The following is a 15,065-nucleotide window of genomic DNA, read 5'->3' as shown; positions in this document are numbered from 1 at the left end:
CATCAGAGGTAACAAGTAGTAGAGCCGTGATTCAGGCCTATGTTAGTCTAGGGCACATTCCTTCACACCACTTTTCCTCTTTATCAGCCTTGCTGATCTCCCGTTTCTCTACCTCTATCATATTTATGGTCTTTCTTATTCACTTGGTTTTATTCTAGCGTATGTACCACTGAAGTCTTATTCTGGGACTTCTCATAGTAGCGTGCAGGTGGACTTATGTTCTGAGATGCAAGAAGCTCTGGCAATTCTTCAAACTGGAAGGGCTTTGGACATAGGCCAGTGATGGGCTAATGGACTGTAAGTCATCTGAGTACCAGCTTAGCTCAGTTCAGAGAAGCTCATCACCAAGGTGGTTGCAGGGTGATGAGTTTTTCAATCACAGCCATTCTTGAAGTCATGCTGCTGCTAATAAGTCTACTAAGTCACAGTGGGTTGTAGTCTGTATTGGAGGACTTTTGGGGGGTTACTCACATTGAAGACATCTCTTATCTTTGAAGAATTCTGTCTGTTTTTGTTTTGTGTGTCAGTCTTCTCTTCCAAATCACTTTGTAAGGTTCTTGAGGACAAGAGCCATATCTGACAGTTCTTCCATGTAATAGTTCACATTTTAATGCTGTCTGCAGATTGCTTTCTTCATTTAAGTTTTGTGTGGGCAGTGATGTTTTATTATTCCCATTTTACAAATGATGAAACTGAGGCTGGGGAGGGAGCTATAACTGGCCAACAGAAACATTGCTAGTAAGTGTCAGAGTTGTGATTTGAACTGTAGGTCTATTGCTCTTTCTCTTTCATAGTTCTGCCTTTTCTTGTCTTTTACAGACCTAGTGTGGGGCCAGGTACTTAGAGGATATTCATTTATGGACAGACTGATTTATTTCCTACTGGTTAGATGGGGATAATTTCAGAGGGTATCTTAAAATTAATGATAGTTCTACAGAGTGAATTTATGTGCAAATATTTGAAGGTACTCCCTGAGAAGAACGGCCGACTTTCTGACAAGAGAAACTTGATAAGATAAAATTTGATGGATGAAAAACTTCCTCTTCTTTACCTGACCAAAGATAAAGTTTAACAAATTCAGTTTAGAAAGAAATCAAGTATATGGCCTTTTATTTCTTATGTAAATATACAAAACTCCAAGATCCCATACGTAGGTGTGGTCTCTTTTCAAATTCTGTCCACAGTTCTAATTTTGTTAAGAGACGGATGTAGCATTCAAAACTTTTTCCTCTCTTTTGGTCTAGAGTTTTCTAACAGTGTATTGAAATGGAATTCCTAGGAAGCATGGGAAATTTCAGTTGTTCACTTAATGTTATTTTCCTGAACTCTTAGTATAACATGTGTTGCTCTAGAATGGAATTTAGGAATGAAATCCTCTTGGATAGGATCCAAAATAGGCCAATTTTACATCAAAGTATCAGAAGATCCTGTTTCATGTTGGATGGACCGATTTTCAAAGACCAGGCTAGTTTTCATTAATTTCCTAGAATTTCACCTTGTAAATCAAATAGGTATTTATTAACAACTTATTATGTACTCAGCCCTAAGTTTGTTGCTGTTGGGGTGAGGAGGATGACATACAAAAAGTGAAAGACATGGTCTTAACCTTCAGTTAAGCACAGCTGAGGAAGTAAAACTAAGAGACATTGAAACAGTGAACTATAGAAGACACCATAATTAAGTATTGAAGAGCAGAAGTCCTGAAGATAGGAAAATCAGCGAAAGGTGGAATAGTTAGAGAAAATTTCCTGGGAGAAGTGGGACATGAATTGGGCCTTAAAGGATGATAAAGATGATAAGAAAAGAGGTAAGAGGGCATTCTGGGAAAAGAGAATGGATTATAAACAAAAGCACAGAGGTAGGGAGGAACATCATGGTATGGCTTTCGTGTTAATTTTATAGCCATTATAGGAAAATATGTTGAGAGGCGTACTCGTAACATTTCAGTGTTTTGGCATAACTAGAGTTTATGAGAATAGTGGCTCACATTTCTCTAGTGCTTTACAGTCAACATACAGCTTTCTTGTCAGCACCTTTAGGAGACTGGTAGTACAAATTTTTTCCCCCATTTTACTGGTAAGGCAACTGAGTCCCAAAGAGGTGAAGGGACTTTTCCAAGTTCGCCTAGCTAGTAAGTGGTAGAAGTAAACCTTGGACCCAGATGCTCACACTTCCTATCCAGTGTGCTTAATTCAGCATCATGCTGCCTCTGATCATGAGAGCTGAAAGAGACTTTTGACATCATTTAACCTGCTTCTCTTTCCTCCCTACCTATTTTATAGATTAGGAAACTCCAGTAGGAGAGGAAATAACTAGCTTAGGGTCATAGATCTGGCAGAGCTTAGATTCGAATGTAGATCTCCTGCTTCCTAGTCCAGCTTTCTTTCCACTATACCTCACCAAAAGAGAACATTTGATAGTAATCTGAGATTAACACCTTTTGGGAGAAACGAGTCTGATTATTGCTTTATATTTATTGAATGTGATTTTTCTTTTTTTATTCATTGAACAAATACTTATTTGGTCCCTATTTTGAACAGAGCATTGTGTTAGCCATTGGAGGAGATACAGAGGTTAGATAAAAAATGACTCCTGTTTAAGTGGAACGTATTGTCTAGTAAGGGATTCCATTTTAAAGGAATTATTTCCTCTTTTCAAAAATATTTTTTAAGTATCTGCTATATTTTTTCCCTAGTGATATCTTTTGTTTTTATATCACTTTTATTTCTGAATCTGTCTCCTCCACTTTCATGTAGTAAGTCATCTCATGTAATTAAAAATAAAAAAGAGGGAAAAAAAGTAGTTCAATAAAGTTTATCAACACATCAGCTGAGAGTGACAGCACACGTAATGTTCCATACCCGTGGCCCTAACCTGTGCAAAGAAGGGAATGAAGAAACACCTACTGTGTTAATAATTTGGTGGGTGCCTTAGGAGCTACAAAGATGAAATAGTTTGTTTTTAGGGGCAGCTGACAGTACAGTGGATGGAGGGCTCTTCTCAGAGTTGGGAAGCTGTGTGACCTTGGGCAAATCACTTAACCTTTACTTGTCTCAGTTTCCTTATCTGTAAAATGTGGATAATAGTAGCACCTACTTCCCAAAGGGTTGTTGTGAGGATCAGCTGAAACAGTGCTTAGCACAATGCCTGGCACGTAGTAGGCACTATTTAAATGTTAGTGATGATGATGACGATGATGATGATGATGATTATGATGCTAATGATGATGACTTGTTCTGCTTTGGTATGGGAATTTAGAAACCATTCTCGGTTATCAATTCCAAGTTCTCTTTCCTCTGAATTCTCCATACCTTCCACTGACACATTGCTTATTATAACTCCACTTGTGCAAAGTAGAAAAGGTGAGGCAAGACAGGCAGTATTAATGTTACCATGGTAGCTGTTTCTTTCTCTTCTGAGGCAGTTTTCAGTGGACATACTACTTTTTGTTAAGCCATATTTGCCTTCTCTTTATCACATCGATGGGTTGCTAGGCCCGAAGGAATTTGTAGAAAAGGCCTAGGTCTCAGGTTTGACAATCCAAACTTTTCTAATCTGCTTTTATATCAGGCCACTGTTGTACCCCTTTTTAAGCACAGATATTATGAACATAAGGAAAACAAATCTGTGAATGAAAAACAAAAGAAAACAATTGGACTTCATTTTGAACCTCTTTAGAAGAGGGGTCAAGAAAATAGTGACCAAACCATCTGAAATAGAAATGGTATAGTGGAAGAACCCTGGATTTGGAGTCAGAAGACTTGGATTTAAATGAGAGCTCTGTCAACTTCTTATATGAACTGGAGCAAGTTACTTAACTTCTGTGGGTTCCATTTTTCTCACCTGTCAAATGAGGGGATTGGACATGAAATCTCAGTATGGTTTTGGGTATGGTTCTTGTGAGAAAATTATAATTTGTTTTGACATTGGTTATTCTTATTGGTCAATGAGCTCAGTTGTGATGGTGGTACTAATGAATCCGAGGTCATAGTAGGGAGGAATAAGAATAACAGTACATATCTAGCAATTTTTTAAAATTAATTTATTTTTAGTTTTCAACATTCACTTCCATAAGCTTTTGAGTTTTAGATTTTCTCCTTTTCCCTTCCCTCTTTCTTCCCCAAGATGGTGTAGCAATTATTTTAAAAACTTTTAATTATCCTTTTTTTTGCTTATTGATAAAATGCAATCTCTAGAATATCAATATTCACATTGATTACTAGGAGCCTCAGTTTAATTAAAAATTTTTTATATAAAAAGTTTGAGATTGAGAAGGCAGCATACTGTAGTGGAAAGAACACTGACTGGGGAATCAGGAGACTTCAGTAGACATCTAGCTCCTTATTAATTTATGTGGCCTTGGATAAATCAGTTTTCCTCCATGGGCCTTAGTTTTCCCATTTGTAATGAAGAGGTTGGTCTATTACATCTCTAAGGCCTTTTCTAGCTCCAACATGCTGTGATTCTAGGTTTGATTAATTTAACCCAGCATTACTCATACATGTCTTTGGTCTATACATGTGACAGGAAAAGAAAACATGAATATCTCATTGTAGTCCACATTCTCATTACTAGAAACAGAAACTCAAGATGCAATCTTTGCATCCAGTGGGCAGTGTGTTACTCTGTTATCAACAACAACTGGAAGAAGAAAACTTGTATGTCTGTGTTGTGAAAATTCTGATGGTGTTGTGTTAATGAGAAAAATGTAGCACTATATTAATGCATTTTATTTAAAATGATTGAAGTTCCTTAATCTAAGTGGTTGAATTAAAATTTTAAAAATCAAATGAAAAGGAAGGAGGAACAAATTGGTACTGAATACCCACACAATAGAGGTTGAACCAGCCATCTAAAATAAGGTACTGATGTAAGTTTGCATAAAGAAAGGAATCGAGTCCAGAAAATTATTTAAGTGGATTTGTAATTACTGCACGCATAAAGAGCACACATTCTTTATTTAATGTGTTATATAAACATTTTTAAAATTAAAAGGCAAAAATTGAATGATCTTTTGAGGACAGCATACAAATTTATTGCAAATATAAAGAGCAACGTAAATTGCTTAATAAAGTATTTTGCATTCCTTTCAGTTCTTCCTAACAACCTTAGGTAGATGTGAATGATTTCTAGTCTATTGCTAAGCAAATTGGGGTCATGCTGCAAGTTGGTGACATAAAGAAGAACTGAACCCATACCCTTCTGATTTCTACCCTTTTGGATTATTGAATCTATCTGCATTACTCTCTTGGTTTTCAGTCAGAACAGTGTCCATTGGGAGATGACATATTTTGAAGGGTTTGTGGTATTATGGATTTAAGAATGTATGTCTTAATTACAAAAGAATTTCTAGCTAGAACATTTTGAGCACTCATTACAGAACATCCCTAGCTTTGAAGTATATGTATCAAAAAGACATCTGTTTATGGAAAGAAGTATATTTTTTCAATAGGAAAGAATTATTATTAGACAAATTTGTTCATGAATTCCTTGCTGTTCATTCAGCATTTATTGTGCATCAAAACAACACCTTGTACTCTAGGTACTGAGGCTAACACAAAGGTAAATACCCACCCTAGTGGGAAAATAGACTACAGTCTTGTGTCCAAGTGACTTGTGTGCAAAAAGTGACATAAAAGAGAGCATATCAAAAATGTCTGTTTGGAAAAGGAAATGGGCTATGTGGGGAGATCAAGGGATAGCCAATAACTTAATGCTTCTCTGCTTCTTGTAGAATGTTGAAGGATGTGGAGGAAAGCCTCCAGTGGATTAGGTGGCTGCTTTAGAGGATTTGAGAGAGTATATGGGCAGGAATTTCACAGGAGGAGACAAGGTAGATAGATGGTGATCTGCCTTTTGAGTGAGTGCTCGCATCAGGGACATTATAGATTTGCTTGCTGTAAAACTGTTAGATCCCAATATTTGATTGATAGCCTTCCAAAATGGTTAGAGTGTTAGAGATACATAGTTTGCTGAGTAGTGAGCTAGTTTTTTTTTTCTTTTTAACCTTGCACATAACAAGTATTCTTTGGCCTTTGGGTTTTTAGACCCTTTTGTAGCATAAATAGCATATGTGATCTAGAAACTTTTGAGAAAAAACTTTTTGAGAAAAAAATATGGTATTAAAATGTGGAGGTGGTCAAGAACAGAAATTTCATGGTCAAATCAATAGAAAAAATTTATTTGGCAGAGTTTCTCTTTAACATTGCATAGATACCAGTCAAGCATGCATGCTAATATACTTGCTATTTATCCCTTGCTCTTGCCACATAACCAGTCCACCTTCTTTTCCAATCACATGTCTCTTTGATGACATCTTTTATGTTACTTATTTTGTACTGTTCTTAGTTGGTAATGTTTTGGCATATTCTCATCCACCTGGTGCTTCTCTGTTGCTCTTTACATTAACTTTCCAGTTTAATTCTTCAGATACTATAGTATTTCATGATATACTGTTTTACAGTATCATGGGAAGAATATTGTTAAAGAATTGGGACTTTATTTTAGGGAGAAATTTAGAGTGATTAAAAGTGCAGTACAGTTTCCCAAAATTAATACAGCTCACTCTTCTGTTCAATTCTGGGCCCATCTTGTTCTCCAAGCACAATGTCTGTTGGTTAAACTCATGCCCATCTATCTGCATATTGTAGACTAGACCTGTGGTGTCAAATTCAAATAGAAACAGAACCCTGAGGGCTGCATGTTGTAGTATATTTTAATTTTTTTTCTTTTCAAACATTTCCCAATTACATTTTAATCTGGTCCACCGTTTAAATGGTTAGTCTCCATTATGTAAAGGGTTCTGGGAATACTTTTGTAGAGGAAGATATTATTACCCATTTGTTCTGATTGTTAGATTGGGAATTTAGGCCTTGAGTGTGCTCTGTTGTTAATTTACTAATTTGTGGAAAGCTGATTTAACCTCTGTGGTTATAGAGGGGTCAGGTCTAGGATGAGAGTACATTGAGGTAGTGGCCTTCATTGTATTGTATTGCTTTAGACATCATTTGTGATTCCTCTGTAAGACTGGGAGAGAACTGTAATTGTGGGGTGAAGAAGGGGAGGAGAAGGAAGAAGAATGAAGGGAGAAAGAGAGAATAAGAGAAAGAGAGTGAGAGATTTTCCTTTGTTTCTTATTGCTTGTTACATTGTTCTATGGGACTGAAAGAACTCTAGTCCTAGGAGGAGGTGTAGAGTATAGATTGCAGGGGGTCACCATCCCCAACTTCACCTCTTAGAGTGGTAGGGTAGAGGAGTGGGTACCTTCATTCCAGTTTGAATGGGCATTTATTAAGTATTTGCTACATACAAGGCACTATGCCAAGTGCTGGAGATACAAAGACAAAAGTGAAGCATGATTCCTGCCCTTAAGGAGCTTACATTCTGTTTGGGAATACATATTAGAAAGAATGAAGTAAATGCAAGATAATTTGTGGAGGTAGAGAACAGGGACTGTGGAGAATCAGGAAAGTCAGGAGTGAGTTCCAGCAGATAATACAGATCTACTTCTGAGAACTTATTTTGAGGAATGATTTTTAAGATAATTTGTGAAATAATAATATATGACATTTTATAGTGCTTTATATTTAGAAAGCACTTTCATTGATATATCATTTGATCCTCATTACAGTTATCAATGCGATGGGCAGAAATTATGTTGCCCATTTTACATGGTCAGTGTCAGTAACACATGTTGGAGTGAATGATCTTAAATAAACTTGCAATGATATGATGATGATGATGATGACGATGATGATGCCTGTCATTTATGTTATTTATGCCTGGTACTTTATGGTTTGCAAAACACTTTACAAATATCATCTCATCTTATCCTCACAACAACCCTGTGAGGTAGGTGCTATTATTATCCCCATTTTACAAATAAAGAAACTGAGGCTGAGAGGTTAAGTGACTAGCCTAGTGTCATACAACTAGTAAATGTCTGGAGGAAGGTTTGAACTCATCTTCTTGACTCTGGGCCCAGTGCTTTATTCATTATACCATCTATGGAAGCATTTTATATTCATAGATGGATAAAAATGTTAGGTCTACAAGCAGACTTTAGCAATCATCTAATCCAGGTATCGGCATAGCTAAATCCAGCTACAGCTGAGAAGGGTTTTTTACATTTTAAAATACAATATAACTTTATTTAAAAATGAAAAAAATAATTCTAGCTCACTGGTATATAAAAGCAGGCTTCAGGGTAGCAGTCCAGATTTGGTTGTCCTGGGAAAACCATTCTTAGCCCATTCTTAGTTCCTGGACCAGCCATACAATAGCATGTGGAAGGCCAAATTTGGCCGTTTTCAACCCCTGATCTGTTTTAGTCCTTTCATTGTTGTTTTTTTTGTGGAGCCAGTCGGGCTTAAGTGACTTGTGCAGGGTCACATAACCAGTAAATTTCTGAGGCGGGCTTTGAAGTCAGGTCTTCCTGACTCTAGGGTCAGAACTCTATTCACTGCTCCACCTAGTTGCCCCCTTTTGTTTTATAGGCAGTGAAACCGAGGCACAGAAAGGGGAGATAACTGTTCATCATCACATAACTAGCAGGTGGTAGGATAGTAGCTCAAAGCCAACTCAAAACTCCTGGTCCAGTGTTGCTTTCTGTTATAGCATGCTGCCTCCCATGAATACCTTGTAAGTATCAGGGGTATCAACAGTTCCTCCAGTGGAGGCAGTGTGACCTAGTAGGGAGAGAGCTTTCCTTGGAATTAGGAAGACCTGGGTTCAAGGGATGCCTCTAACATACTGGCTGTATGACATTGGGAAAATCACTTAACCTCTGAGTCCTCCTCCCACCCCCTTTTCTTCTGAAACTCTTTAAAATGAAATTGCAGAACAGTTGTTGAACCAAACGTTGGTTTCATTTTAAAGAGACGGGTGATTCCTTCCACCAAAGAAATCACAGATCTAGAAAAAAAGTTATTTGGTACTGGTACTAGTGAGTACTTTTTTCCTTGGAATTTGGTTCTAATGTAATAAAGCCTTTTGACCTTAGTGTTGGGTTTCTGTTTATCGAATATGACATGTGTATGACAAAGAGGTGGTAGTCGATGCATCTCTCCAGTTTGTTTTTGGTGGAAAGTGTTGATACGGATTTATTAACATTCTTTTTCTTAAAATTTTAAGTAAAAAAAAAAATGACCAAAAAATGAACAATTTTCCAAATACATTCTTTAGACTACTAATTGAAAAGTGTAGAAAGTTAAGCTAATGCAGATTGTCACCTTGAAATTTTTGTAAAGTTCATTCCAGTTTTTTTTTTTGGTAGGATCTTAGAAATCAAGTAGAGAAATTACATGGTGAAATGATTGAGAAAGAGAAGTCAGTGGAGCAACGTTACAATATCCTTTTGAGTGAAAGTAATCAAAAATTGCAGAGCCAGGAACAAGTTATGAAATGCTTAACAGACAGTGTCAATCAGAAGGATATCTTGCTGCAGGTACAATGATTTGCTTGTATATTTTATCTAATCTTTTTGTTTATATAAGGAATGTATTTGATGATCAGAGTACTGGGATGGGAGGTGAGATGGAGAAACTGTCCTCACTCTGTTTTCTTTAAGAAAAATAAGTTTTGATTTCTTGGATCTCACATGGTACTTAGAACAGTTTTCCATGCACACATTGTGTTTTGTTTTTTATGATAGTTATATGTTTTGTCTATATGCCTTATCCTTGATACTGTGGGTATGTTTCCTTGTATTGCCTCAACCACTGTTGTTGCAGCATTGTCTTTATCTCACTATACGCAAACCTCACCATAACATCAGAAAACTGTACTATTGTATCATTGAGCTGATTGCCTCAGACCCAAGTTAGAATGTTTTTACCATGGATTTTTAACCCCTATAACACGGTATGGCTAATCACCGATTTTTAACTTTTATAGTGTTGTTCCTTTGCCCTATAATATAATTGTACTTATGATCTTTTCTTCTTGTTGAAGCAATTTGCAATGTCAGGATATTTCTATAAATTTTAAGATCCAAAATGGTAGGAACTGGATCATCTTTCTTTTTCTGTCACTCTCAGTGCCTAATCCAGTGCTGTGCAAAGTGCTTGTTTAATACCTGTTTGCTGAATTTGAATTTAACATTTTACATTACATTATATTTCAAAGGCCTAGAGCCAGAAAGGATTTCATCCAGTTGATTAAGTCCATGTTCACATTAATGCAACTTTTTTTTGAGTTCTGCTTATGTGGTGCATCTGTAGAACTAACTCACTCAGAGGACTCATTTTTGGGACCTAAGACATTTTGGGGTGGGGATAGAGGAAATTTATTGCACATGCTTACAAAGAATCATTCCTGCTATGACCAGAGGTACCTATGAAACCTTGGGTTTTCCCAGCTGGACCTTGGATCTTCTTAGCAGATAGGGAAAAATTTAAGATAGTTTTTAATGTTCATAGACACATTTTTCTAGTTTGAGTCAGGGTTTGTAGTCTTCCAAAAGAGACATTTGGATTTGCAGCTTATAAGGAGTAAATCACAGATTTATCTTACGAGAAGCAGATATGACAAGGAATGAGTTTCTTGAAAACAGAGTAAGGCTGCATTGGTAATATGGTGCAAAGGAGGTTTATGTCTGTCACTCTGACCTTTTCTATAAGCTAATGGCATACCACCATAGCCAGAGCTGTCCTTTGGGAAACCTTCACATAGTTTGGTGAACATAATTCAGGTAAAATAGAATTATGTTCATGTAATCATCTCACATTATTTGGTGAAGGGGAATTATTTTTAGAACAATATATCATTAAAAAAAGCAATATCATGTTCTTATGACAGTTGCTTCATGTTTTTGCTGTGGTAAATGCTTGAATTTGCATTCCTTGGTTTTCTTAGCGACTCGATGGGAAGATCAAAGAAAAAGATGCAGAACTTGAACAGCTTTTTAATAGGCTAAATCATCTTTTAAAAGCTAAGGAGGATCTTGAATTGAAGAATGAAGACTTAACAGAAAAGTATGCTTCTCAGCAGCTAGCATTCAAAGAGGCTCTATCCTCAGAGGTAAGCTCAGCTGAATTTTACTTCTGAATTTATTCGTATTTTTGTAGGGAATATGTGGAAGCCGCAGTGATCCAAGGAGATCTCTGAGTGCTTTCTTGCCACTCATTAAACCTCCCAAAGTGGTAGTGAATTAAGTGGCATTATCTTCTCCATACAGATTAATAACCTTCAATCCAAGGCATTAGGACTTTGACTACATAACCTAGAAGCTGGAAAATCACCTCCTGATTAAAGAATGAGGATACTACTTGTTCTCCACGGGCTCCCATCTTGAGAACTAAATAAACTTAAGGGTTAATGGGCCCTTAGGCCAAGTTTTTAAGCCGTTTAGTGTGAGAGGGTACCTATATAAAGAATATTTAGGAAATAGGATGGCCTATAGCATTACATTGAATATGAAGAAGTAAGAAGCCCTGGAAAGGGAAGAATTATTTCAAAATAAGACCATTTTCTCTATAAGTTCTAGCTGTGTACTTTGATGTTAGTTTCCAAACTTGAATTACTCAGAAAGTTGAGTTCCTAGCCTGGTCATGCATTGGTTACTCTGATAAATCACTACAAAGATTGTGATCCTATGTCTAAATATGCTTGGGATTTTTTATTTATTTTTGTGCTTGTCAGTCGTTCTATAGTAATTTTAATGTCACCTGGCTGGTTTTGATTAAATTGGGTCAAACTCCACAGAAAAGTATTACGACATTTCTTAATTGGTGTGGGTGAGTCTGCCTCCTTGAAATAAAAATGTAGTTGATGACAGTTTTCAAATGGCATGTCTTTTGGTCTGACAACAACCTGAATTTGATTCCTGGAGCTAACACTGATTCTTCATTAAAAACAAAAACAGAAATATGTACACAAAACAAATGTTTTATTGATGTCTTCTGTTTTTACTTTATGGTCATTTCTGTGTATTTTCCCTGTGTTGTAATTTGAAACTGTTCTTGTAACGAAGAAAAACAACCCAAAATAATTGCTAAGTGACTATTTCTGAAAGCTTATGCTGCATTTTCTAGAGTTCTACCTTTCTGCAAAGGAAAGGGAGATAGGTATTTGGGGCCACACATTGGTCAATACAGTTATCCAGAATTGGGCTTCCTTTTAGTATTCTCTTCATTTACATTATTGTAGTCACTGTGATTATTTTTCTGGTTCTGCTTACTTCACTCTGTAGCAGTTCATACAAGATGAATTCTTTATTTTGCAGCCTGGTTTGGATCAGAGATGGAATCAGATTAAAATTTCATTCGAAATTGTTTAACAAAATAAATGAATATAATACACATAGATAATGTAAATTTGTGGTTTTCAAAGTCAGTACGCGCCCCATTTCTGTTTGACACCACTGTGGTAGATGATTGCCAAGGTCTCTTTCAGCTAAAGCCCAGGATACTGGTGGGAGGGGAAAAGGGAAGTTGGAGGGGGTCTTTGATTCTGGAGGCAGATGGAAAAATGAAATGGAGATGGCTTCAAAGTGGCATGGTGGGCCCAGATCTGGACATGGATTCACTATAGCCATCTTGAAACAAAAAAAGTTTAATAATAAACTTGATGAATAATTTTGACTCATTTATAGTTAATCCCATTTTTATTAGTTGAATTTATGATATCTGCAAAATTGTCTTTTAATTTTTGTCTGATTGTACTACCTTCCCTCTGAGAGCTACATTTCCTACATTGTGGAAGTGACCCTGGATTCTTAATAGCTATACTAGCAGAGTGCCGGCTCTGGTGAGCCCTAAGTTGGAAAGGTTTTAAGTACAGACCTGGTAACAGACTGTCTCTTATGCAAGAGCCAGTCTCACTGAATACAAAGAGGCCCATCATTAGATGTTTGACTACCAGGTGATCAGTTGTTTTTGGCTGTAGCAACTCATGAACGGTCTGTCAAGTTGTGGAGTTGGAATATGAGAATGGAAAGGGAGTGCCCATCTCAGTGAAATTCACAGATCCTTGAAGTATTGAAGGAAGTTATGCTATGAGATCTATAGAACTGGTTTAATGTCATATTTCATGCTGTGCCATGTGAAACTTGGTGATATTTACCTTTTTTGTCTTTTTCTTATTTTTTGTTTCTATATCACTCTAATTTCTATATATATTCCTTCCCCTAGCCTTAGGCAATAACCTATCCCTTGTAACAAAAATTAAAAAAAAAAAAAAGAAGTGGAAAAAAATTCTGCTAAACCAAATAACACATTGACCATGTCTAATAACCTGTTCAGTATTCTATACTGTTAAACCTCATTCCCAACCTCTGCAATGAGAGAGAGATGCATTAACTCTTCTTTGGGGCCAAGCTTGGTTGTTAGTTACATGGCATACGGTTTTGTCTGACTGTTCTTTCAGTTGATATTGTTCTAGACATCATGTATATTGTTTTTGTGGTTCTGCTGTTATCTGCTCTTAATTCAATTTATGTTTTCTTTCTCTGAATTCTTCATATTTGCTGTTTGTTTTTTTTATTAGTGCAGTAATATTCTGTTACGTTAATGTGCCACGCTTTGCCATTCCCCAATCTATGTACATTTACTTTGTTTCCTGTTCTTTACTACCACAGAACGTATAGCTATGAATAGATTTGTGTATATGGAACCTTTGTTTTTGTCTTGCTCCTCCTTGGGATATGTACCCAGCAGTAGGATCACTTGCATCAAAGGGCCCTTTCATAACTTTTTTTTTTCATAACTCTATATTGCTTTACAGAATAGGTGGACCATTTCATGGCTTTATGAACTGTTTATAATTATGCTTGTCTTTGTATAATCCCTCCAGTGTAGACTATTTTTCTCTTATCATATTTATTGATTTTCTGGTTGTGAGGTGAAAGGCCCTTGATGACCTAGAGGGCCACATGTGACCTCGAGGCTGCAGGTTCCCCGCTATTCTGGTTCTAAGCCAATGTTTGGGAAAACTACTTTTCAGTTTTCCTAACACTTCTTGTCATATGGGGATTTCCTTAAGTAGTATCTGTATATTCTTGGCCATATTTAGTTTTTTAAAATGTATGAAGTATGTGAGATTCTTAGTAAAAAATTCATGGTCAGACTAATTTTTTTTCAAATGGTAAATTTTACGGAATCCTGATTTGTTACATTGTATGGTTTTTCTTTCTTTTTTTGTGTGTATTTATTTTCCTTCCTCCAAAAATGTTTTATTTCAGCTTGTTACAGGAAATGTTTGATGTCCTAAATGATATAATATGTAAGGCAATTTGCAAACCTTTAAGTGCCATATAAATATGTTATTGTTTTTATTATCATTAGAATGGACATCTATGCAGACTCAAGACACATTATAATTAGTGTCATTTGTCCTTTGTTTATCTTTATGTTAATTATTGTAGAAACTTGGGTGAACGCTGGGTGATAAGGAATTGAAGAACAAGGAGCAAATATTTTTGTGATATTTAATTTGTTGTAGTCAGAGTCATTGGTGCAGCAATTGTTGATATGGTTGAAACATTGTAGCTGATACATCCTTAGGAATGGAATTAATGTAGTTGTCACAAGGCTGCTTTAAATTTATTTTTAACTTAACATCAATTTAAATTGATATATACTTGCTTATTGACTGTCTTCACTTCTGGGAAGTAATTCCCCTTTCTACTTGAGCTTTGTTTCTTAAGATTATGGTGAACACATTGTAGTGGTTTCATTTGGACCATTGAAGTTTGTGTTGATGACAGACACTTGTCTCTTGGACTGGTTCATTTCCTGATTTTTGATGAGGTTTAAATTCATCATCTCTTGTTCTTGCCTAAGCGTCGTGGCACTTGAATCCTATCGAGATGAGACCTTTGGTTTAATCAGCTGTTCTGAAGAAGCCAAGTGAATTTATTCTAATGGGGTATAATTTAGTGTGTTAAAATAGGGTAATTTATGTAATGGCATCCTAAATCTCTGCAGTTAATTTAGCTAACATGGGTGAGCAATTTTCTTCTAGCAAGAGGTTTACTCACTTTGGCTTACCTTAGGCTAGGCAAAATATTCTCAGGAATTCCTCTTCTGAGCATTCATATCATCAATATTTTTTTAGACCAGACTTGT

At 36.2% G+C, this 15,065-nt stretch overlaps 1 protein-coding gene across 3 annotated transcripts in view; it reads left to right on the top strand.

The window, feature by feature from the left end:
- LOC114046857 (CDK5 regulatory subunit-associated protein 2-like) overlaps nucleotides 1–15,065 on the top strand; it is a 144,203-nt gene that overhangs the window by 56,784 nt on the left and 72,354 nt on the right. For all 3 annotated transcript variants that reach the window (XM_027867418.1, XM_027867417.1, XM_027867419.1), the window contains exons 13-14: nucleotides 9,275–9,445; nucleotides 10,855–11,019. In XM_027867418.1, the coding sequence (XP_027723219.1) occupies nucleotides 9,275–9,445; nucleotides 10,855–11,019 (336 nt within the window). The remainder of the gene's footprint in view (nucleotides 1–9,274; nucleotides 9,446–10,854; nucleotides 11,020–15,065) is intronic.

Source organism: Vombatus ursinus, unplaced genomic scaffold (assembly GCF_900497805.2).
Source record: "Vombatus ursinus unplaced genomic scaffold, bare-nosed wombat genome assembly UNPS02014786.1, whole genome shotgun sequence".
Lineage (NCBI taxonomy): Eukaryota > Metazoa > Chordata > Mammalia > Diprotodontia > Vombatidae > Vombatus > Vombatus ursinus.
This window is presented reverse-complemented; position numbering and strand designations above follow the sequence as displayed.